This window comes from Tamandua tetradactyla, chromosome 18 (assembly GCF_023851605.1).
Source record: "Tamandua tetradactyla isolate mTamTet1 chromosome 18, mTamTet1.pri, whole genome shotgun sequence".
NCBI classification, from domain to species: domain Eukaryota; kingdom Metazoa; phylum Chordata; class Mammalia; order Pilosa; family Myrmecophagidae; genus Tamandua; species Tamandua tetradactyla.
Window position 1 is genome coordinate 68,836,731 of NC_135344.1, and position 26,010 is coordinate 68,862,740.

Below are 26,010 nucleotides of genomic sequence, written 5' to 3' on the forward strand. Positions count from 1 at the left end.
ATAACCTTTTCAAGATAATCAAATGCCTTGAAAGCAATAGGAAATCACAAAGTTCATGAAGATGCAGGCAGATATGGCTCAGCTAAATGACCAAACTAAAACACTGGAGGAAACACAGAATTCTGAACAGCTAATCAAAGACGTTCAAACAAATTTTCTAAATAAATGCAAAGAACTGGCTAATGACACAAAAGCATCTCAAGAAGATACTAGAAGAGCGTAAAGAAAAATTTGAAAGAAAAGTCACAGATCTCACAGAGATGAAACATACTGTAGACCTAATTAAAAATATACAAAAGACAAACAATAGCATATTTGAAGAAGCAGAAGAAAGAACAGGTGGACTATAGGAAGGGCAACTGAATTCGAGCGCACAAAAGAATAAATGGCAAGGAAGATGGAAAAACTGGAATTGGAATTGGATCTCAGGGAAATGATGGACAACACTAAGTACACAAATAAAAGAATCACCACCGTCCCAGATGGAGAAAAGAAAAGACAGCCAGGAAGATTCGTTGAAGAGATAATGGGGAAAAACTTCCCAATTCTTACAAAAGACATAAATATACAAATCAAAGAAGTCCAATGAACCCCAAACAGAATAAATCCAAGGAGACCTACTCTAAGACACACAGTATCAGACCATCAAATGTTGAAGAGAAGCAGAAAGTCCTGAAAGCAGCAAGAGAAAAGTGACTCACCACATAAAAGGGAAACCACATAAGATTAAATTCAGACTACACGACAGGCCAAGGAGGTGAGAAGGCAGTGGCATGATATGCTTAAGATGCTGAAAGACAAAGACTTCCAGCCAATAATTCTTTATCCAGCTAAGTTGTACTTCAAAAGTGAGAGAGAGATTAAAATCTTCACAGACAAACAAAGGGTGAGAGAATTCATCAACAAGAGACCAGCCCTACAGGAAATGTTAAAGGGGGTGCTGTTGGCTGAAAAAAAGATATGAAAGGGAGAGCTGGAGGGGGGCACAGAACAGAAGGGTAACTTAAAGGATAAAAATAGTAGGAAAAATATACAAATCTGACAAAAACCAAAGGATAAGATGGTAGATTCAAGAACTGCCTTGACAATAACTCTGAATGTTAATGGGCTAAACTCACAAATTAAAAGATACTAATTGGAAGACTGGACTAAAAATATGAACTACTATATGCTGCTTACAAGACTCATTTTAGACCCAAGGATACAAATAGATTGAAAGTGAAAGGACGGAAAAAGACCTTCCACATGGATGGAAAAAGATCTTCTATGCAAACTGTAACCAAAAGAAAGCAGCAGTAGCTACACCGATATCAGACAAAACAGAATTTCGACGTAAAAATGTCATAAGAGACAAGAACACTACATATTAATAAAAAGTCCAATTCACTAAGAAGAAATAACAATAATAAATGTTTATGCACCTAATCAAGGTTTCCAGAATACATGAGGCCAACACCGGCAAAACTGAAGGGAGCAATAGACGTTTCAACAATGATGGTGAGAGACTTCAATATACTACTCTCCTGTACAGACAGAACAACCAGACAGAGGATCAACAAGGAAATAGAGAACTTAAACAATGTGATAAATGAATTAGACTTAACAGACATATATAGCCGTTGAACCCCAAAACATCCAGATATTTATTCTTCTCAGGTGCTCATGGAACATTCTCCAGGATAGATCATACGCTGGGGCACAAAAGATTTATAAATCCTTATAAATTTTAAAAGACTGAAATTATCTAAAACACTCTCCCTTACCACAACGGAAAGGAGCTGGAAATCAATAACCACCAAAGGATAAGAAATTTCACAAACATATGGAGATTAAATAACATACTCTTAATCAGTGGGTCAAAGGAGAAACTGGTAAGTATCTGGAGATGAATGAAGAATGCAACATATCAGAACTTTTGGGATGTGGCAAAGTCTGTGCTGAGAGGGAAATTTATTCCCCTAAACGCCTATATAAAAAAGAACAAGCAAAAATCAAGGACTTAATTGCTCATCTGGAAGAACTGGAGAAAGAACAGCAAATTAACACCAAAGCAAAGAGAAGAAGAGAAATGACAAAGATTAAAGTAGAAATAAATGAAATGGAGAACAACAAAAATAGAATCAATAAAACCAAAAGTTGGTTCTTTGAAAAAAAATCAATAAAATTGATAGACCCTCTACTAGGCTGAAAGAAGAAAAATGAGAGAGGATGCAAATAAACTAAATCGGAAATGAGAGGGGTTGTTACCATGGACCCTGAAGAAATAAAAAAATCATAAGCGGAAACTATGAACAATTATATGTCAGTAAATTTGACAATTTAGACGAAGTGAGCAAATTCCTAAAAACACACAAACAGCCTACCCTGACTTGAGAGGAAATAGAATATCTCAACAAACCAATTACAAGTGAAGAGATTCAATTAGTCATCAAAAATCTTCCTACAAAGAAAAGGTGAGAGCCAGATGACTTCACAGGGGGAATTTTAACAAACTTTTCAGAAAGAACTAACACCAGTTCTGCTCAAAATCTTGCAAAAAATTGAGGAAATAGGACCACTGCCTAATTCATTTTATGAAAGTAACATCACTGTAATACCAAAACTGTATAACGATGCTATGAAAAAAGAAAACTACAGACCAATCTTCCTAATGAACATAGATGCAAAAACTCTCCACAAAATATTAGCAAATCTAATCCAATGACACATTAAAAGAATTCTACATCAGGATCAAGGAGGGTTTATATCAGGAATGCAAGGGTGGTACAACATAAGGAAATCAATCAATGTAATCAGCACATTAACAAATCAAAAGTGAAAAAAAAATGATTGTTTTAATTGATGTTGAAAAAAGCACTTAACAAAATTCAGCATCCTTTTCTGAAAAAAGATAGGAATCAAAGGAAAAGTCCTCAATATCATAAAAGGAATATAAGAAAAACCCACAGCTAGCATCATAATTAATGGTAAGAGATGGAAAACATTTCCCCTAAGACTGGAAATGAGACAAGGATGCCCACTGGCACCAGTATTATTCAACACTATACTAGAAGTTGTAGCTTGAGCAATCAGGCAGGATAAAGAAATAAAGCCATCCAAATTAGAAAGGAAGAAATAAAACTATATTTGCAGATGACATGATCCTATACTTGGAAAATCCTGAGAAATCTATGAAATAGATAAATGGGAACTCCTCTAAGTCTAATGCTTCTGTGCTTCAAAGGACTTTGTCAAAAAGGTGAAAAGGTAACCAAGACAATGGGATAAAATATTTGGAAGCCACATGTTATATAAATGTTTGATATCCTCTATACATAAAGAAAGAACACAACTCAACAACAAAAGTACAACCCAATTAAAAAATGGGCAAAAGATATGAACAGACACTTTTCTGAAGAGCAAGTACAAATGGCTAAAAAGCACAGGAAGAGATGCTCATTTCATTAGCTATAAGGGAAATGCGGATCAAAGCTACAATGAGATATCATTTCACACATATAAGAACGGCTGTTTTTAAACAAAGAGGAAACTACAAATTTTGAAAAGGATGTGGAGAAATTGGAGCTCTGCTGGTGAGAATGTATAATGGTACAGCCGCTGTGGAAGACAGCTTGGTGGTTACTCAGAAAATTAAATATTGAGTTACCTCATGACCTGACAGTACCACTACTTATTATACCCTGAAGAGGTGAAAACAGTGGTAAGAACTGACAATCGCACATCGATGTTCATAGCAGCTTATTCACAACTGCCAAAAGGTAGTAGCAATCCAGATGCCCATCAACAGATGGGTGCATTAACAAAATGTGGTGTGTATATATATATATATATATATATATATATATATATATATATATATATATATATATATGTGATGGAATATTACACAGCAGTAAGATGAAATGAGGTCCTGAAGCATATGACAACATGGATGAATCTTGAGGACAAAATGCTGAGTGAAATAAGCCAGACACAAAAGGAGAGACACTGTATGATTCTGCTACTCTGACCTTGGTAAAGGTAAACTCAGAGGCTTATAATATACAATATACGGTACTTAGAGACACACAGACACTAGAGATGGGTGAAGGGTTACCTAACAAGGCTGAATTTAAATGTAAGGGAACAGGTAAAAGTGAAGGTAGTTCATTAGTGGGGTTATAAGTTGTGGTGCCATACTGAAGGTGAATAGAATTGAAATTGGTTTTACAGAGCCATGTATCCCATTGATTAGCACTACAAATATAAATAAGTTCTTGCATGAACTACCTCAAAGGTATGACTCTTGTTAATAACAGAGGGATATGGGTGAGAAACTATTGCATGCTATGGCCTGTAATTAAACAGAAGACATCAATATTATCACAGCATTAACAGATGTAAATAATTGGGGGAGGGAGTAACAAGAGGTAAGGGGAGGTTTAGACTTGCAATTTGGTAACAGTATGTTTTACTGTTACTTCTCTCTCTGGGGCAATGAAAATTGTCTAACATTGAGACTGCTGATGATTGTACAATTAAGTGGAGATACTGTAAGACATGGATTATTTATTTTGGATGTTATCCATGATGCCCAACAGATGGGGGTGGCCGAAGGGTACACTGGCTGAGAAGCAGAAAGGTGAACTGTGGTAAATATATATAATGAAATATTGTGTGGCTGCAGAAAGGAACAAAGTTGTGAGGCATGCAACTAAGTCAATGAACCTTGGGGACATTACATTGTACAGAATAAGCTCAAAACAAAAGCACAAATATTTAATGGTCTCTTAGAAAATATTGATAAGAAAATTGGGGTCAAGATTATATGCTATTACAGCATATAATCTTATGCTGTAAGTTGTTTAGTTGGGAGTTGTGTTATTTCTAGATTCTGAGATGCTGTGCTGTATGTGTATAACCCTCTATTACCCTGGAACTCTGAGTATCTGTGTGACACATAAGCCTCAGAGTTGGAGCCCTGCAGCTCTCAAAGTCAGCAGTGCTACATACAACAACTGTTAAAGAACCTGAAAAAGACATCAGGCTTCAATTAGAGATAAGAATGAAGCTGATCTGGTCAGGACTAAGGGAAGTCAGAATACAAGACAAAAGATGATAGTGTCTGTATTTTAGAACACCAAACTGTATGAGACCAAGGGAAGAAAGGTTTATTTTGTCCAAAATCTAAATCTTCTGTAGCATATAATCTAACTCAACCTGTCTGGATAGCTCATTTAAACAAACCAAACACATGGAGCCCAGAATGGGAATGAGTGGCTGTAGTTCTCTAACCCTTAATGCAACAGGCTGATACATCCCAGAGTACATGCATAGATAATTAAAAAATATTGGCAAAGTCCCTTGAAGAAATGGATTAAACAATAGGGAACTATTAGACTTCCCCACCTTGAAAACCTCTGATACTCTCTCACATTAGAGACTCCCAAGTTAATAAGCCAAGCCTTCTTATGAAACATATTGCTGTAGTGGGGCAAAGCTAAGCCTATCTATAATTATGCCTACAAGTTACTTCCAAAAAACTTCTTTTGTTTCTTGGATGTGGCCTCTCTCTCTCTAGGCCCAATTCTACAAGCAAAATCATTACCCTGCCCCCTACATGGGACATGATGTTCAGAGGTGGCATGCTCCCTGACAAGGTGAAACATAACCTCCAGGGATGAGCCTGGCCCTGGCACCATGGGATCGACAATGCCTTCCTGACCAAAATGGAGAACAAAAATGTAACAAAATAAGGTATCAGTGGCTGAGAGAGTTCAAATAGAGACAAGAGGCTATTCTAGAGGCTCCTCTCATGCAAGCTTCAGCTAGATACTGCTAACTGCTAACACAAACCAACAACACTCCTGGTAACCTTAAAGAACACACAGGGCTCCATCTGAGACTCTACAAAAGTTTCCTGCACTACGTTTACTTTCCAGAAACCTATAATTTCTAGATTGTTCCTAGGCCAGATAAATCCTGAAACCCAGGTGGGCCAGCCTCCCTAGGAACATATCAACTAAATCCATCCCTTATCTTATAGTGTCAACACTCTTTTTCAAAATGAAAAAAGTTAGAATGTGTGTAGCCCAAAGATCTCTAAAGACTGGTAGAAGGTTTAAAGGAGAAAGAGGAGTTAGAGCAGAGAAGATGGGATTTAACAAATGAGTATGACTGCTGGATCATTATACTGATACTTCTTTTAGTCTCCAGTATCTTAGAGCAGCTAGAAGGGAAAACCTGAAGTTGTGAACTATAATCCATACCAAACTTTGAAATCTGTTAACTACTTGTTAAAATGTACTTGGAAATTTGTTGCTTTTTTGTATATGTTATATTTCACAATAAAAAACATTAAAAAAGACTCGCTAAAGCAGATTCATTTAAAAGCAGAAAATGTAGCAAAACATATACAACTATCACAATTACCCAAGAGCTAATAAATTAATTATATTTAAACTAATTATTCTCCTGGTTACTATCTATAAATGTATGAGATATTTTATAGGGTGGTTTTTTATTTTGGTGTTAAAATGTACAATCAGCATTTCATCGAAGGCAGTGATTTGGAATATCTATTCCAAAAAATCATCAGGATGACTAAAAGCAATTTTTGAGAGTTCTTTAAGAAATATCAAGACTTCCGCACATTTTGATATATATTATTTAGCTTGTAAGACCGCTATTCCCCGAGTTAAACTCTATTGAACCTGGTATTTTAGACCTGAAAAGTATCATAGATAAAAATCAATTCTTAGTGTTTAGAATCAAAAGTTTTTCTGGATGTTGTTGTTTTATCCCTACACTCCTGTTCACTTTCTCTTCCTCTAGGTATTGTTTTGGGAGGTAAAATCCTTCCATCTAAAATTTAGATTAAAACCACATCTCAGAATGTCTATTAATGTTTCTATTATGCTTTAGTCCTTGTCTTTTGCATTCACTGTTTTGCGGTTTTCATTTATAGGAATAGATGGGTGGATCCAGAAAAAAAAAAATCAAATAGAAAAGGTAAAATTCTATTCAAATAGTAAAGATAAAATTAATTTAAATAACAACTCATAGTCAGAATCTTAAAGAAACTTGATTTTTAAAGCCTTCAAATCCTACCACAGTAAGTGTTGGAAATGTCATGCTTTTTATTTTTTTTAAACATTTGATTTTACCCATATTATAAGTTTTGGAAATAATTTTGTACTTAAGAGACCGGATCTGAATAATTTACCAGTTTCTAGAAAATTAAGGGGCATACTTAATTATCAACATCCCCAGCTATCAATAACTGGGAAAACAAGTTTTAAAAAATACGCTTACCTCTACATCACAGGTATATTCTGATCCATCCAGAAGTATAACTTTGCACTGCATGCTTTTAGGCTTTTTGGCAATCTTTAACGGAGATCGAGAGAGTTTACTGCTATATGATTTTTGAGAAAGTTTATCGTCTTCAAATTGCTGATATTCGAGCTGTTTGGCAGCTTCTGCAGCAAACTCCTGTTCCTTGTCAGTGACCTGTGAAGAGCAAACAAAGAGCAGTTTTCATTGCAAGAAAGGAAATAAATATTGCATCGCTCAAGCAATAACAGAACGCTGTAGAAACAGGCCTTTCTATTTCCTAGAGAATGAGATATGTTTCCATTAGGTTGTGAGGAATGAAAATATACATAGAGATATCCGGAATGCTGAGAGTTTAACCTAAATAACTTCTACCATTTAAATGTACCGATGGGGCTTTATTTTCATTTGATTTAAGGATTTAACTTAGAAGCACTAAGTCAGCAAATGCCATCAAGGTTTCAATAAGCAAAGAAGGATACAATTTGATGTCTGACTTTTAAAAAAGGTCTGACACTGCAGGTCTCTGAAATAAATTATCTAAGTTTCATCTACTGTTCTCTGTTTTCTTAATTCACTGGAACCTTCTAAATTCCATGAAGTATCACAACCACCCACAAGGTTATCTCACAAACTCTAAGGACCTAGAGAACTTCAATTATTAATCTCCTTGGCAATTTGTCAACTGTTAAAATATTTGATTTAGCACTGAATCAATTCCATGAAGGCGGTAGTACTGAAATTCATTACAAAGTAATCCCTAAATCTGTTTCCTCTCATTGTAATGAGCCAGTATAAGAACAAACCAAATCTGTCCAAAAGCTTTAATCTGCTTTCTAATCAAAATGGTCTAGTCCGGGGCGGGCCGCGGTGGCTCAGCGGGCAAGAATGCTTGCCTGCTATGCCGGAGGACCCCGGTTCGATTCCCGGCCCCAGCCCATGTAAAAAACAAACAAACAAACAAAATATAATAAAACAAGAAAATGTTTAAAGATGTTTCCCTTCCTTCCTTCCATCCTTCCTTCCTTCTCTCTGTCTTTCCTTCCCTTCCTCCCTTTCTCTTTAAAAAAAAAAAAAAAAAAAAAAAAAATGGTCTAGTCCATGCTAGACTCAAACTGTATAGGACATCCTACGTAGGAATAAAATTCTCCCTTATACCAATCCCGTTTGAAAGCCCTCAGTGCACTGTTCTCTTCCTGCTTTTCTGTGTGTTTTTTTTTTTACAACCCTCTTTTATTTATTAAATAACCACAGTTGGTAGCAGTTGCAAATTCAATCTACAGTCCAGACTAGCTTTTTCACTGGTCTGCAAAGATGTACTGGCAAATAGAGATATATACCAAAATTCAATTTAGTGCCCTTGAGCAAGCATGAAATTTCCTCTCTTATGAACATCTCCTCTCAGCCTAATAGCTAAAAATATAAGGGCTTGAGACTAAACACTCAGTATTCACCGTTTGTCATGTCAATATTTTTTTATTAGCCTCTGCAATTTTACATTACACTAATAGAATCATAAGACTTATTTTTTCGTGCATTGTTCTAGATTTGAGGTATACAATCTGCTTTTACAATGGCACTTTTTATCTTGCTTTTCTATAAAGTCCTTTCTTCCATTTCTTTGTCCAGGAACTAAAGGCAAAGCTTTGAGAAGGTCTTAAGAATAAAAACAGATAATTTGCTGGATTGTAAGAAGAAACCAAGAAAAAACTGAAAAATCAACTTGAAAGGCCAAAATATTTGAGAAGGCAAGGACTTGGTAAAACAAACAAAAGAAAATCTGCTCTGACAACTTGGTCCAGCTTTCTTTGATCCCAAGTCTTTTCATATCAAAACATTAAAATGAGATATATACAAAAAAGTCACAAAATTGTCATTAATTCTGGCCTTGAGGTAGTTTAAGAAGCTGGTAACCTTGGAATTTTATGTCAATAACCACAACAACCTTAACATTTGTTAAGCGCTTTACAATTGCCACAGATTTCTGACCATTTAATTTAAATGCGCCATCTCAACATAAGTATGTTTTCATTTAAATTTTACCTGGAATTAACTTTTCCTGTGTATTAGGGAAGATGAAATCTTCACTTTTCCTCTACTAAAATAAAGGTATCTCTAAGAGAATAAAATCCCTGAGTTATTTCAATGTCAGTTCCAGGAACGTCTTAAACTGCCATCGGCCAGAGGGCAGGACCTCTGGGAATGTTTCTGGGAATGCGTGACCCAGGAACAGATATGGAGGCTCTCAGGCACATTTGTTAAAACTTCTTTAACCACTCTAGAAGAGTAGACCAAGAGCCTTCCATGGAATGTCAAGCACAGTCATATCACACAGTACAATTAAACAACCTTTTTGGCGAACCCTAAATGGCAGTGGATTCGCCAACAGCGCCATGAGGCAGGTATGACCACCCTTACTTGCAAGTGAGGAGGGAACGGGTACCAGGCTCACAAACGATTTTCTCATGGTTGCAAAACCAGTAAACTGCAATTAAAGCCCATGCTTTAATCATTGCATGATATAAGAACACACTTAATTTTACTACAAGCATTCAAAGCTTCCTAGCATAAGTCAAAGAACTTTGGGGTGGAAGCATCTTAGGGAAGTGTCTTTTCTGAACTCTTCATTGTATAGCTGAGGAAGCAGAGGCCCAGGGGGCTTAAATACCTCCGCATCCAGGATCACCTCCCACCCCCACCCCCGCAGAGGCTGTTGCTTCTCGCTCTGTTTCAAATATTACCACAGAAGAGAAAGAAAGAATATTTTATCACGTCTGGCTATAGATACTCATCCTTCTCTATAATTACCCCCACATCCATGCTACTTACTTTCATTTTAGAGCCAAGAAGGAAGAATGGAGAGAAGCCACTCAGTCTATTAATTTAAACATTTTGAAGATTAAAAAAAACAAAAACAAAAACATTACTACCCTCATTCTTTCAAGAAAAGGAATGAAAAGATAAAAGGAAATCACGAAATAACAACATTTGCTTCTGTGGGTACTATTTTACTAGCTCTCCTGGGTCTTCTTAGCCTTCCATGGAAAACCTTAGATCAAACTGGTACTGCTTAAAAGCAGAATCTTAAAAAGGAAAAAAAAAAAAAAAAAAAAAAGTCTTGTTGTAACCATACAGTTTAATTTTGTAATAACGTGTGGTATCTTCCAGGAATTCCACTGACATGCTGATTTCATGTCTCCTCTAATATCTGGAATTTCTAGCTGGACACACACTTCCAACCTATAAATGATCAGTCACCTATAGGGACTTCACATTTCTTTACCACATACTACTCAGTACTCTAAAACATGTTGATTTCAAGTTTGAAGTTCGAAGACAAGAAATTTAAACATGGATTGATTCAAGGTACAGGTATAAATCATATTTTATTTTGTTTTCTTTTTAAAGAGCTAATTATATTATGCATGACAATTCAAACTCTTATAGGGAATAGAGTTATATACATGCATAATGAGGGAAAAATAGGTACCTGCACATCCTCTAAAAAGTAAATGCAAACGCACGAGGGAGACCTGCCACGTGGGAGACCCAAGTTCGATTCCTGGCCCATGTACTTCACAAACAAACAAGCCAGCAAACAAATGAAAATCCAAACAAACCAAAATTCAGCAAACGGTGCTGCAATAAGGGGATACTCACATGGAAAAAGAATGAAATGTGACCACCGCCATACAGCATACAAAAAAAAAAGCAAATGCAATTTTAGGGTCACAATGACCCCTGGGAAAAACAAAAATAGCTCTAACTCCTAGGCTTTAAATAGAAAATAATCACAAGTGGTCTGGTTAGATACTGAATGAGGTCTTTAGAAACAGCCAGGTGCCTCTGCATTCACTTTTGCATTCACCCTTTGGAGAGAATATGTCTGTGTGTGTGTGTCTTGAGAAATATGTGCACAGATTTGGAAACGTGAAAAAAATGGGTGTTTGTAAAGGATAGGGACTTCCAAGCCTCTGCAAAAGAAACTAAGTGTCCAGCCCACAGAACATTTATCTTAATTAAAGAAGCACTGCCAAAGAATAGAGGAAGCAATTTGATAACTGGTATCTTTCCCCCCTTTATTTAGGGGTGTAGACAATTAGCAGAAAAAGCTTTCCTCATTTAGAAGCCATTTAATTGCTTATCAGGCAACGGTACCTATCGTTAATTTCAAGAGCAAAAGAGTGCATCTAAAACCATTTCAGAAAATTTAATTTCTAAGAAAAAATGAGTGCTGCGCTTCCTGCCTGTAAACCTTGATATGTACCAACAGTCTCCAGACTTCAGAGTGAATTTAAGTGTTTTAATTAAATGAAGGAGTTACCAAGGAAGATTGTGGAATGCCATTCACTGAAAGCCTCAAAATGGCATAAATTTTCATCTGCCCAGAAAGGGTGATACAGATGGTCTCCTGTGGGTCCCCCGAGTGCTAAGATACCAGAGGCGGCAAAGGGCTCAGCAAACATCCTTAAGCCGGTTTCCTGATGGGTTTTCTGCAGGGGCTCGGTTGGCGCGGGGGTGGAGGTGGGGTATGCTGGGGAGGCGGGGAAGAGGCAGGCAGGTGCGCCAGCCCCTCTCGCGACGGGGTCTCACCTCCTTCTTCACGGGAGTGCTGTGCCCTGCAGCTGCCGAGAACTGCTCCAAGACCTGCCCCTGCTCCGCACTGAGCCCCTGCTGGTCCCCCGCTTCCTGGGACTCGGCCTCCTGGTCCTGCTTGGATTCCGAGTCGGATTCGGTCGTCATGGTGGATTGTTCTGCAAGAAGCAAAAAAAAAGGAAGATCTGATCACTCAGTGCCATCGGGTTTCCCTAGGAGAGAAAAACGAGGATGCTAAATGCGAAAGGCTAAAACGGATCACGGTGAGAATGACCGAGAGATGCTAAAACCGAAATACAATCCTATATCCATAGGCCTAATAAAACGACTTGTTAGATGGACCCAATGTTACACGATACAGCATGTGGAACTGAGAAAACATGCTGACACAAAAGGACAAACACTGAATGATTCTACTGATGCGGAATACCTAAAACAGGCAAATTCAGAGACACAAGGTAGATGAGTTCCAGGGATGGGAGGAAGCCGGGTCAGGGAGTTACTGCTTAGTGTGTTTACAGTTTTCTGTTGTGGGTGATGAAAGAAGTTTTAGCAATGGCGGGGGGGGGGGGGGGTGTTGGTAACGGTACCAAAACACAGTAAAAGTACTTAATGCCACTGAATTGTACACTTGAAAATGGTTAATATGGCAAATTTTTTGATATGCTGTATGGTAAGGGGTCACATTTCATTCTTTTTCCTTGTGACTATCCTGTTTGTGCAGCATCATTTTTTGAATTTTTTTTGGGGGGGCAGGGGAAGTGCATGGGCTGGGAATCCAACCCAGGTAATATGGCAAATTTTATGTTATAGATATGCTACAACAATAAAAAATTACCCAGTGTATGCCAGAAATTTATAACAAAGGTGTTTGGCCATGAATCGCTCAAAATTAGCATTTAACTAGAAGCAAACGATTTCTTTGTTATGATAATAGGTTTTATTCCTATTAGATTTTTGTAAGGGATTATCATTAAATGACATGAAAGTAATGTCACAATAATTAAATAACTCGGGTGTGTTTAATTTCAGACAAATTCACTTGTTGCATCAGCTGGATGTATATTTTAATTGGTGGTAACAATGATAAAATATTGGAAGCAGAAATGTTCAATTCTCTCTTCTCTTAGTATCTCCACAAGGGGACCCCCTCTGCCTAAACCCTATGGATTCTTTCCTGAAGAAATGCTTTCCCTCTTTGACTTCTCCTAAATCGATTATCCTCTTTTTGATTATCCTCTTTTGTATTAGCAACCATAACTACAATAGCTTTTTTTTTTTTTTTTTTTTTTTTTACGCTGAATGGCTAGGATCATATTTCATTCTTTTTCCATAGAGTATCCCCTTAATTTGCAGCACCATTTGTTGAATTTTGGTTTGTTTGGGAAGTGCCTAGGCCGGGAATTGAACCTGGGTCTCCTGCATGGCAGGCTACAATTCTACCAGTGAACTACCCTCACAGGCCCCTGCAGAAGTCTTTTTTTAGTGACATGAAGTCTGTCCTGGACAGAACAAGTGCTTGCCACTGGCTGGAAGGGAAGCTGGTCAGCAAGTCTCATTTCCTCTCATATCCCTTGAGTGTTGAAAGATAAGCTTCTCAGTCTCTTATCTCACAAGGAACTCAAGATCAAAAGATCTTAATATACAATAAACTACTCTTAAATCTGGAAGAAAAAAAAAAGACCTTCTAAAATATAACCACCGTCTTCTAAGTCTGGAAGTAAGACCCTTAAGTACTTTGTATTTCAGCTTTAGCGTTTGCCATATGAACAAATTGAACATGTACATAAGGAACTTTTTTTTTTTTTGGCATGGGCAGACACCAGGAACCGAGCCCGGGTCTCTGGCATGGCAGGTGAGAACTCTGCCTGCTGAGCCACCCTGGCCCACCCAAGGACCTTTTAATTCATTTCCTGCTGTAATCTTTCTGCCCCACTATTACACATGTCACCACGTTTAAAGCAGGTTTTTGCTCCAAGCAGCAAAAAAAAAATACTCTGCAAAGTGGTAACTGGGTCATTTTAAGTAATTTCTTATTACTTGTTAATTTATTTCTTACTACTAATTTAAATTAATAATGGATAATTTAAATTAATAATTTCTCATTATTAAAGTCATTTAAAACAATTTCTGATTACTTAAATGACCAGGTATGTCAGGCAAACATTTCAAAACCAAGTATCTAGGATTGCCATATAATTCCCTTTCTTAATTCTAATTTTACGGTAAAACTATCATGAGAAAAGGGACAGTATATGCTTTAAGCAAATGATACGCCCATTGGTATAATATAGAGTTACACAAAAATATAACTCCTAAGTCTATAGTAAAAAACATTATTTTAGTGCCTATCTTCACAAACTATATTAAAGTATGCTTTATAATTTCAAGAGGAACAACGAAAATACCAATCTATGTTACAGACTAAATGCTATGTCCATTCTTTCTTTGGAGGGTTACTTTCTATGATGATCAGAAATTCTTTCATAAATAAAAGACAATATCAGCTTGGCAGGTGCTCAGCTGCCCAAAGAACCTGTAAATATCAGGTCCAAGGCAGAGTGAGACCGTGATCCAACCACAACTGTCACACATTCTCCCCTTTCTCTTTCTTAGGTTATAAGCTTTCAAGCAAATGCTGAAAGTAAACATATTCTCTTTTTGTATGCTACTGCCTTGCGTGAGGACAGAAGGAAAGCAGTGGAGGACAAGGAGAGGCAATGGCACTGTCCAGTTCAAAATCGACAGGTGAATCCCACCTTTTGGAAGTGGGGTGGGGGGTTAGTTCTATAATAATCCATTGAAATTCACCAAACATTTATGGAGTACCAAATATAAGCCAAGCACAGCTTAGGGCTTGGAAACAGGATAATGTGTTGTAACCCTCCTCCTCACCCCAGGGAGCTCACAGCCTGCACCAGAAACACACCACTCATCTTCTCCACCTTCCTTTCAGTAACTGAACTGCCCATTTCACGGTTGGTACACACCTGGGGACCATGACAAGTGACAGTGATGTGATAAGTGTGGGCCGATGAGAGAGAGAAAATGGTACTCAATGTTCAGCTTGTCTTCGTGAAAATAAACCACTTGCCCTTTCCCACTGGCTGGAAAATAACGAAAACTGCAATTGTCGCCTTAGACCCAGAGAAGGAAGTGTCACCTTCAGGAGCATGAAAGGGCTCCCCTCGTCCAGCCTAGGTCTCTGGAGGGCTCCTCGGAACGCAGCCCACCGGCTCTGACTGTTACATGAGGCAGAAATAAGTATCCTAGCTTACAACCTCCCCAAAACATCCAGGCTACAGGCAAAAATGCTACCAAAATACAGGTCACACTCTGGCGATTCCCATTTTACAAAAACAGAGTAGCCTTTCCTTGGCCTCACCTCCCACACCCCCAGCTAACACCCTCTTCCCTCTCTCTCTGCTTTCCCAATTCATAACAGCCTCTCAAAAAAAAAAAAAAAGAGTTGTTGACCTATAGCCTTTGCTTCCTTACTTTCTTTTAACTCTGAAATCCACCCACCCTCCAGTTTAGCTTGACTCCCACTACTCCCTGGAGGTGGTTCCTGGGGCCAGGGCATTGGATGTCCACGCCTGTCTATTCCTATCTCATCTGACCTCCAGCAATCCCAAGTCCTGGGATGAGGCTTTCTGGATCCACGCACTGCCCTCGTTAGGGACTCAGCACACACCACACCCTCTTGTCCTCCTCCTACCTCTCGCTCCTCCTCATTCCACTTGCCAGGCTGTTCTTCCCAGTCTCCAAATGTGGTGATGCCCCAGGAACTCATCTATACCCTCTCTTCTCCTCTCTTTACATTTTCTGCCCAGCTTATGACCTCCTTCTCCAAGGCTTTAAATGCTTCCTGTAAGGCAAAAGGGTTCCCACATTCATCTTTCTGGTCCAGATCTCTGCTCTGTGTTCTTAAAACTAGGATCCAACTGCCCCCTGATGGCTCCCCGCTATTTCTTTATTCTTCTCGGCCAAAACTGCTTCTCTCCCCGCCATGTTCCTTGCCTTGATAAATTCTTAACAGGCATGGCTTTAGGAATGTCCGACCTCATCTGACATCTACTGCCCATCCCTCTTGTCTGGCTGGAGATCCAGCCACAGTGGCCTCCTTTTAGTTTCCAAATTACATCAATCTTTTCTGCCTGAAGATTTTTTAGAGGTTTCCAAGGAATGCTGGGGCCATTCCTTCCTCTGACCTTCACTGGACTGGCTGTCTGTTCCTTAAGTCTTGGCTGAGAGGGGCTTCCCCTGATTACATGGTCATTCTAACTATATTCTAGTGACTTCTTCCTATAATTTATCAAATTTTACAGTGATCTCTCACCCCCACCCTGACTTCCTTCCTAGATACTCAAGGGTCATAATCATATCTGTAATATGCAGTACCAACCAAGACCCTGGCAAATAGTAGGTGTTTCGACAATTATTTTACGAATGACTAAATAACAAAGTCAACCTCTCATTTATTTCTGTATACATGTATTTAAAAGTGTAGTACCACTTCCTTATAGTCTTTAGCCATTGTGAAATGAATGAAGAGTAGGTACTCTCCACGCTTTTAGCTAAGAAAACAGAACTGGGGTAAAAGTTTCAGGATGGAAATCTCTCTGCAATGCACTAAACATATTGGTTTGTTTACACTGCAAATGCTTTTTACCAGTAGACCAAAAGGTCTCCCAAAGACTCAAAATGAAAATGATCAAGTGGTTTAGAAAAATCTCTGTAAAATAGTTACCAAAGAATCACTAAACCATTAATTTAAAAAGTAAAACATATTGAAAATAGAATTATGATATGACCCAGTACTCCCACTTCTTGGTACACACCCTGAAGAACTGAAAGCAGGGTGAACAGATATTTGCACACTGAGGTTCATAGCAGCATTAGTCACAATTGCCAAAAGGTGAAAGCAACCCAAGTACCCACCAAGAAATGCACAGATAAACAAAATGTGTGGGTACACAATGGAATATTATTCCATCATAAGAAGGAAAGAAATTCTGATGCATGGGGCAACATGGGATGAATTCTGAAGATACCATGTTGCGTGAAATATGTGAGACACAAAGAGCAAATATTATTCGATTTTGAGTATATGAAATAACTTGGAAAAAGCAAATTTCAGAGAGACAGATTAGAGGTTACCAGTGGCTGCCAGGAGGAAAGGAGAGAGAGTTACTGCTTAGGGGGTACAAACTTTTCTGTTTGGGGCGATGAATAAGTTTGGTAATGGATATTGGTGATGGTGGCACAACATTATTGATACAATTACTACTAGTGAATCATACACTTTGTTATAATGCAAAATTTTGAGTTATATATATGCTACCACAATAGAAAGTTAAAAAGTAAAACATAAATGCCTATTAAGAAAAAGCATTATTAAAAAGATGCTCAAATTTTAATATGGCAGTTCCTGCATATAAATAATCTTCATTATTAAAAAATTGATACCATCAATATCTTTTTTACTCTTTTTTAGAAAAATCACACTTAGGACCACATTATATGTGGCTCAGCAAATAATAGCTATAATGTACAATTAGAGCTAAAACTTGTTACAGAAGAAGAAAACCAGAATCAGCTCAAAATAGAAATGTTTCAGTACATTTCACTTTAAAGTCCAAAAATGGGGGTACAAGGGTTGTTCAGTGGTAGAATCTCGCCTGCCATGCAGGAGACCCGGGTTCGATTTCCGGCCCATGCATTTTCCAAGCAAACAAAGAAACCAACAAAAACAAACCAGTCAGCAAATAGTGCTGCAATAACGGGATACTCACATTGAAAAATAATGAAATGTGACCCTGCCATACAGCATACAACAAAACAAAACAAAACAAAAGAAAATCCACACATAATTCTTAGAGACATAATACATAAAAATGATCATCAGCCAATAATTTGCCGTGTATGACTCTGGATGAATACTTTCAGGGTCCTCTGCTTCCTTTTTATAAACGAGGGAGTTGGATTAGAAACTGGTGATGCCTTACCCTTTCCCCGTGAATGAAGGGGTTGGGACAGAGGAGAGGGAGCCGGAGGGGTGGTAAAACGGGAGAGCCAGTAGAGCTCTTCTTTCATTTTGAGCCAGCAAGTTTCCTGACAGCTCTTTCATGATCCCTTTCGCTTGAGCACTACTTTTCTAACTTGACCACTTTTTACACAAATGTAGACATTTCTATTCTTTTCCTATCAATGCACTCTAAAATATAAATTCAAAAGTCATCAAAAATGTGTTAAAATGGGAATATTTCTTAAAAAAATGCTATTAGTCCCTGGACTCTGCATAGGTGAAGTAGAAGTAAAAAAATTAATAAAGTAAAACCCAATTTTGAGCTTTAGTGTTACTATTCTAGTTGTGAGACCACTTAAAAACAGCTTTTGCCTTTAATTTCATACTTGTCCCCAAGGCAGAGGGACTGCTTTTTATTCACAGGCTGAATAAAAATGCACAACGGATGGGGCCCAGCAAACCTACCAACTATCTAAAAAATAAAATAACCTACCATAATTTAAAACATGTAACACCTCACTGTACAATACCTTACCTGTTGTAAATCACATAAATCACAGAACCTCCAACCTTAAAACAAACTCCTATGCCCTTGTCAAATATTTCCTATGTATTTTATTTTGTCCAGTAGTATATGCGTAATAAAATGAATGAAAATCATTGCTGTCTTTGACTTATTCAAATAAAGAATAAAATAAAACCATTGCTATTGAGAGATAGCAAAGTAATAAGCCTTAAAAATGAGGCTTTTAAATTCTGAGGTCTCATTAGAATCAGTATTTAATTCCACATTTCTGAAAGAGGCTACGTTCATATTACACCTACAAGTAAACCAGTATTGATCATCAACTTTAATTTCGAAATTCTTTAGTAGTCTTCCTCCCTATCTATAAGACAATATAAGCAAGCAGTTTTTTTTTTAACTGCAGGCAATTAAACCCATAAACACTTAAATACTGTACTTTCAACTTAACTTTATTTTTAAAATTTTATGAAGTGCTCTCCCGACTATTGCACCCAAATGCAAAACATTTTTTAGACAAGATCTTCATTTCTTTTTCTCATACTCATTCTTTCCTTTCTTGGAAGACACTTGCTATCAAAATCATTCACTTCCCTTTCCAACTCACTTAACCATTACTATTTCCTAAGTCTCCTTTAGACAGAAAGTGATACGAAATGTTTAAGATTTGACTTACACAGTATCCTTCCCTTATACTAAATTTACCTTGCTCCTTGTGTTTTGCTTAGACTAAAAATGTTTGGATTCCTAGAAACTCCAAATCTCAAAGTTGGGATAAGGACATTCACAAGCTGGAATGATACCCAGAAAAGCCTTGCTGCCTTTAAAGAAACATAAATTGTATTTCATTATGCCTCTCTCAGGGATAATATTTATTAAATGGCTTGCAAAAGAGATGGCAATGAGCTTCCAAGGAGGCACAGAGCAGAAGTAAATGAGATCAGTCACAATTCCTGATCCAGCTTATGTACAGAAAAATGCCCATTGCCGTGCATTTCAGGCTCCCTATCTTTTCATCTGTGAATATAATTTTTTTAATTATAATATAAGGAAAAAAAGCAGCAAGAAAGAAAGCCAAATTATCCTCATCTTTTCCACTTTTAGAAATGGTATCTTTTAATATCTTCAATTTCATTACTAAATAGCTGCTGAACTAACTTCTGTATTCAAATTCACCCCACCTCTCTGGCTGATACGAAAAGCTCGTAGTAGTATTAAAACCTAAGCCCTAGCATGGGAAAATATTTAATAAAACCTTCTATCATTTATATAAGATAGGAGTCACTGAATAACAAAGCACTTCATATAAGAAACGCCCTCTCTCTGTACCAATTGCCTGCCTTAAGGATGTAACAAAATAGTGCACAAATCACAAAAGCCCACAAAACTTTTTTCCTTTTATTTTTCTACTATAAATTTGTAGGAGAGGAGAGGCTAAAGACCTGTACAGATTATGCATTAAGTATTTTTTTATTACTGAATAATATCCAGCAGCCAGTCCACTGAAAACTGGACTAACAAAGTAGAAGACAGTGATATCCTCATGCCCCTTTCTTGGATTCTTCCTATTTGCAGTAAAAAAATAAAAGCTCTTATATCATCCCCCTGAAATACCATAAGAAAGGAAAACAACCTGCTCATCAACTCACACTCCACTCTTCCACAAGCCCTAACTCTATCCTCTAGCATGGCCAAATTTCTGGAAAGAATGTTCTTCTCCTGCTGTCAACACTTCCTCCTTGTCATTCACTCTTCAAATACTCCACATTATTCTAATACATCTTACTAAGGCCACCAACGAGATCCCTAAAAGGCCCATAAATCCAATAAACACAATTCCCGTGTTTGCGTTCTCCTTGGGTTTCAGACTTTCTTCATTTTCCTACAACTTATTCAGGCTCCTCTTTCTCATTCCCATTGGTACCTCTGCCTACTTACCCTCTATTACTAATATTCTAACTCTTGAAGCACTCATCCACTTTGTTTCAAATACCATAATGAGAACTCCAAAATACAGGTGTCACAATCCATGATCTCTCTCTGAGTTTAACATCCATATATATTACTATCTACTTCTCACTTCTCTATCTGAATATCTCAGAGGCACCTAAAACTGAACATTTCTAAATGCAAAGTCTTGATCTGCACCCCCCCATCTGTTCCATGTCTAGCTGCCCCCATCTCAGTAAGTAGTCTTCCCTTGGCTGACCTCTCTTCTGACTCCCCAGCCCCAATCTCACTCCAGGCCTGCCAATTCTACTTCTTGAGCTAAACAGGAGGAAGATGGGAGAAAGTGCAAGGCCGAAGTCACCAGCCAAGCAGAAGAGAGCACAAGAAATCCTAGGAGACTCACCTGTGCCAGGAAGTGAGGTTCGCTGTGGCTGGAGTACAGGAGGGTGTGGGAAGCGGTGTGGGGTCAGGAGAGGTCCTGCAAGGCCTCGGACCCTCACTAGGGAGACTTCATCTCCTTACCCAGAGTAACCCCAGCAAGACCAAGGACAAGAGCCCACTGGGTCAGGCTGACTTTTCCATGGTTTCAGCACAAAATGGAACCAAACGAATAGTGCAAAAGGCCTAATGGGGCGGCAGTGGACAAGGTACTTCTCCACGTACAAGAGAGTGGAATTAAGGACTGGTCATTATTAAACATTTTCGAAAACCCGGCAGTAAAGAATCAAGCCACTAAGTATTTTATCCAACAGTAAGGACAATTCTGACAGGTTTTTTTTTTTTTTTTTTTTTGTAATGTTCAAATAAACTTTTTGGCCACACTAAAGTTCAAATCTGAGTAGCCAACACGAGAACGCCTGCAGAGATGACTGGCTTTTTAAGATTATAGAATCTGAATTTCTATGAAGAGGACACACAATATGTCAAAAATGACTTCCACTGGGACCACTGTCCACCTGCAAAGGACCACCAGCACCCCGCAATGTGGAGACAGCCAACTCCACAACGACGCACATCTCAACTCACCGTTGGAATTAAACATCTAAGCAAGACCAAAAGCAGAGGACCTGTCCTTGCTTCAAGGAGCGTGTGTTCTGACAGAGCACCCCAGAAACAAACCAACCAGAGAGGCAAGACCCATGCCCCAAAGGAGGGGTTCAGCCTTGCAGAGGAAGGCAGGGCTCCTACCGGAAATCAGCCTGGTCTGCTGGAAAACGATCACTAGCCTTCAATTCGAAGTTAAACAACTAGTTTTAAAGGTCAGAAGCAAGTACAAACCACAGATTCTTTCAGGAGAGATAAAAAAGAAATCGGAACCACGAGGCGAGCAGGAGTTGCCGTTGAGAAGGTAGCCCAGGATCAACTGGTCAGAGAGAGTGGCTTCCGGCACCAACTCTACTACATGCTCTGTGACCTCAACAGAATTTGGCTTCTCTTTTGGTTCTAAAATTCTGAAATTCTAAGATCTCTAAGAACCAGAGTCATGGTCACATTAACAGCATTAAACCTAAGGAAATTTGCCCCCCTAGGATAAATGAAGACAGAAAAGAAGTGAATTTTACCGACTAGCCCCAAGTGTGTAAAAAACTAGATTCTAGAGCAACTGGACAATCCTCATCACTCAGAAACTCAACTTTCCTGTATGGATCAGGGAAATAGGATTCATTCACTATTTCAGGCTCTTAAGGTTTAAATCACCGAAGCAAGACTTTACGCAGATAACTTAAGAAGGATGAAGAAACACTCTCAGTTTATACCACAGAAAAATGTAATTTATTTTCTGCAAACTTTTAGCTTTCCTTTTTACATTTGAAAGTATTTAGATTTATGTGAGAGCAGAAAAATAAATGAGTGTAATTTAGAATATGTATGGATACGGAGAGTTTGTAAAGCATTCAACTTATCAACACATATTCATATTTCCAAATCCAATGGAGTCAAATATGAGAGTATCAAATTATCAAGTACAGCTGAAATATGAAGAATAACTGTTTTTCCCATGAGTCCACCGAGTACACGTCAAAAAAACAGAGTGTTAGCCAGCTCCCCTCTAGGACAGGGACTTGGGTTAGAGAGGGGCTTTAACAAGGCTCAGTGACAGCATCCGTGGCAGGAGAGGAGGGGACCTGAGGGGGATCCACTGGCAACTCAGTCCTATAATTTACAGAAGAGCGTGACAGAAGAGCCAACTCATATTCTGCTTTGGTTCAAATCTGATTATAGAAGAAGCAGAAAATTTGAACTTTTATGAAGAGGATACACAGTACTTCAGAAACGACTCCCACCATGACCAGTGTCCACCTGCAAAGGACACAATCTCTGGATTGGGAACTCTCTCCAAAGCAGAGCAGATCCCACACTGGGATTCTTGAACCCCAGAGGCTGGGGAAAGGAGGCCCAAGGATCTAAGAGTGTGTCATGATTCCTCAAAGGAAACTATACTTGGCAGTGACGTGGCTACACAGGCGCATGAAGTTTCTTTGCTTTTGCTTAGCAGTTAATCAGTTACAGCCAAAAACAGTGACAATGCTATTCCTCCACTTTATTAATAATGCATTCAACAAACATTTACCGATCCACTGTTCTGAATGAAGCTTGGGAATACACCAGGCAAAGAACAAGGGTCTACATTCTAATTTAAGAGAAAAAAATTTTGAAGTCAATGAGAGATAAATATTAGATAATCCAATCTAGTATAGATAGGCAACTATTTCAGATTGGGAGGTTAGAGGCTTCTCCGAGGAGGTGACATTCAGCAGAAATTCAAGTACCAGGAAGAGTCAGCCATGGGAAGATGTGGGAGCTGGGGATAATGCTTCCTGGAAGGCAAGTGTGTCCAGGCCCTAAGGACAAAACAAGCTTGGCATGGTCAGGAATCTAAAGAAGGCTGTTGTGGCTGCGACACAGGATGTGCAGGAAGAATGGGACCAGACAGGTTTTGAACAGGTGGGGCTTTGTAAGCTAGTCCATAAACTCTAGTTTATTTTCAATGCAACGGAGCATTTTAATGTTAGGAATGATAGGATTTGGTGATGCTATTAAAAACTGGTTCCAGCTTCTGAGTGGAGGAACCAGAGTGGGAGAAGGGAGCCCAACTAGGGTACAATGACAGTCCAGGTGATAAAATATGGCTAGAGTGGTGAAATAGGCTAGATGAAGGGAAGTGACCTCTAGAAGTTCTTCTAACGCAGATGAGATGCTTTCATTGGAGCTTTGATAAGGGAAGAGAAATGGACTGAGCTGGTCAGAAAAATCTCATATAAATATTAGGTCATTGTGCTGGTTTGAAAGGATTATGTACCCTAGAAAAGCTATGTTTTAATCCTGATCCATCTTATTGGTAATCCATCTTGTAAGAAATTACCATTTCTTGTAATTCCTACTCGGCACTGTTGGTTTGAAACTTGATTAGATTTATCTTCACAGAGATGTGACACACCCAATTGTGGGTATTAATGTTTGATTCAAGGGAGATGTGACTCCACCTATTCCAGGTGGGTCTTGATTAGTTTTAAAAGATGAAGCATTTTGGAAAAAGCTTCAGAGCCATGAGAACCACCAGAGCCCACGCAACCAGAGACCTTTGGAGATGAAGAAGGAAAACATCCCAGGGGAGATTCATGAAACAAGAAGCCTGGAGAGGGCGGGCCGCGGTGGCTCAGCGGGCAAGAGTGCTTGCCTGCCGTGCCGGAGGACCCCGGTTCGATTCCCGGCCCCAGCCCATGTAAAAAACAAACAAACAAACGAAATATAATAAAACAAGAAAATGTTTAAAAATGTTTCCCTTTCTTCCTCCCATCCTTCCTTCCTTCTCTGTCTTTCCTTCCTTTCCTCCCTCTCTCTTTAAAAAAAAAAAAAAAAAGAAGCCTGGAGAGAAAGTGAGTATACATAGCCATGTTCCCCTGTGACTTTCCAGTTGAGAGGGAAAAGTGGTGAAAGCCAAAACTTGCCAACCAAGAATTCTATACCGGGCAAAAGTGTCTTTGAAAAATGAAGGAGAGATGAAGATATTCCCAGAAAAACAAAAGCTAAGGGAGCTTGCACTTCTAGACTGGCCTACAGGAGATTCTACAAGAGACTGCAGGTTGCAAGGAAAGGACATCAGACAACAGTTCAGAGCCACGTGAAAGAAGAATGATCTCTGGCAAGAGTTACAACATGGATAAATGTAAATTCCAGTACCATCATGCTTTTGGTTTGTAACTCTACTTTTCACTTTCTACAGAATCTAAAAGGCAAGTACATGAAACGTACGGAGAAATCCATGGTTGAGATAGGAAAGTTTATGTTGTATGTATGTTCCCACAATTACACGTGCAAAAAAAGAGCATCTAAAGAGAGAATGACAATTAAATGCAAGTGCATGATCTTGGATGGTGTCTAGCAAGGGAGGAGAAAAGGCACCAAAGGGACATAAAAAATCAGAATTACAGGCTATTAACTTTATATCAATGCTCAACCTCTTGAACTTGATAACAGTACTTAAGGTGTATATATAAGTATATATCACAGTTATTAGGAAATGCACATGCAAGTATTAAGTGTTCAAGGAGCATGATATAAAGAACCTACATTCAAGTGCTCAGAAAATGGATCGATAGATGAATTGATATACAGATGGATAGAAAATGTGTAAAATGCTAAAACTGGTGAATCTGGGTATTTGGGATAGTAGGGGTATATTAGAGTTCTGTATATGGGGTTTGTTTTACTTTTGTAACTGTCCTGTAAATTGCAGGGTATTTCAAAAGGAAAAAGAGTTTGCTTTTAAAAAAAGCAAGTCTAAAATTGACAAAAATAATCAGATTCTAACGTCAACAAAACTTAGTTTAAATAAAATTGTGTGCCCTACCACAAAAGCATTTGTTAATGTGTCTCTAAACCATGGCTAAATGGCAGCTCTACTAAACATTCTTGCTTTGCACATCATCTGGCAGAGAATTTTAGTTGCCATGAAATTCAACATGGCTATTACTGATGCTGGTCATTACTGGGAACTCACAGAGGTGCTATTAAGGGTTCTCAGTGGTCGACCCAGGAAGTTTCCATGTGAGAATTCTCTTGTGCCCAGTGTTGAGCTTAGGATCACTTCACAGATTCAAAATACTTATACTGTTCACTTTGATAGCATTTTAATATACGGTTTATTTCATTGCATAAATACTTCCCAGGATAGAGAACTGCCAAACATATATATTTTATTATATTATATAATATGATATTATATATGTTATATATTATATTTATTATATATATATTATATTCTTTATTTCTGGAGTTAGACAAATACTTGGTTACCCTGATAGCTCGGCTTATAGCAATTCATTAGTGCTACCTGTGACTGAAACAGAGTCCTGAATTGACTATGACTTCATTTCTCTTAGTCAAAGGCACTCCTTATAGTATCCTTGAGGTTTTAAGCAAAAAATTACATCAAAATGGAAATTTCAGAGCACCAATGAAATATATATGAAAAAGCAGTTTTCGGCCCTGATGTCCCATCAGATCCCAGAAAGCGTAAGTGAATGAGCTAAATACAGCAACTACTCTCCCTGCTTTCTGTTAACCATCAAGTTATTCCTTTTAAAGAAGAAATTGC

The 26,010-nt window shown here is 38.3% G+C and overlaps 1 protein-coding gene across 10 annotated transcripts in view; it reads right to left on the reverse strand.

Annotated features, from left to right (window-relative positions):
• Nucleotides 1-26,010, reverse strand: part of EPB41L3 (erythrocyte membrane protein band 4.1 like 3) — a 261,674-nt gene that overhangs the window by 89,768 nt on the left and 145,896 nt on the right. For 6 of the 10 annotated variants that reach the window (XM_077135916.1, XM_077135911.1, XM_077135913.1 and 3 more), the window contains 2 exons: nt 11,908-12,068; nt 7,294-7,491 (listed from right to left, as the gene is read on the reverse strand). In XM_077135916.1, coding sequence (XP_076992031.1) covers nt 7,294-7,491; nt 11,908-12,057 — 348 coding nt within the window. In that variant the 5' untranslated portion in view covers nt 12,058-12,068. The remainder of the gene's footprint in view (nt 1-7,293; nt 7,492-11,907; nt 12,069-26,010) is intronic. The other 4 variants (XM_077135909.1, XM_077135908.1, XM_077135910.1 and 1 more) reach the window with 1 other exon arrangement.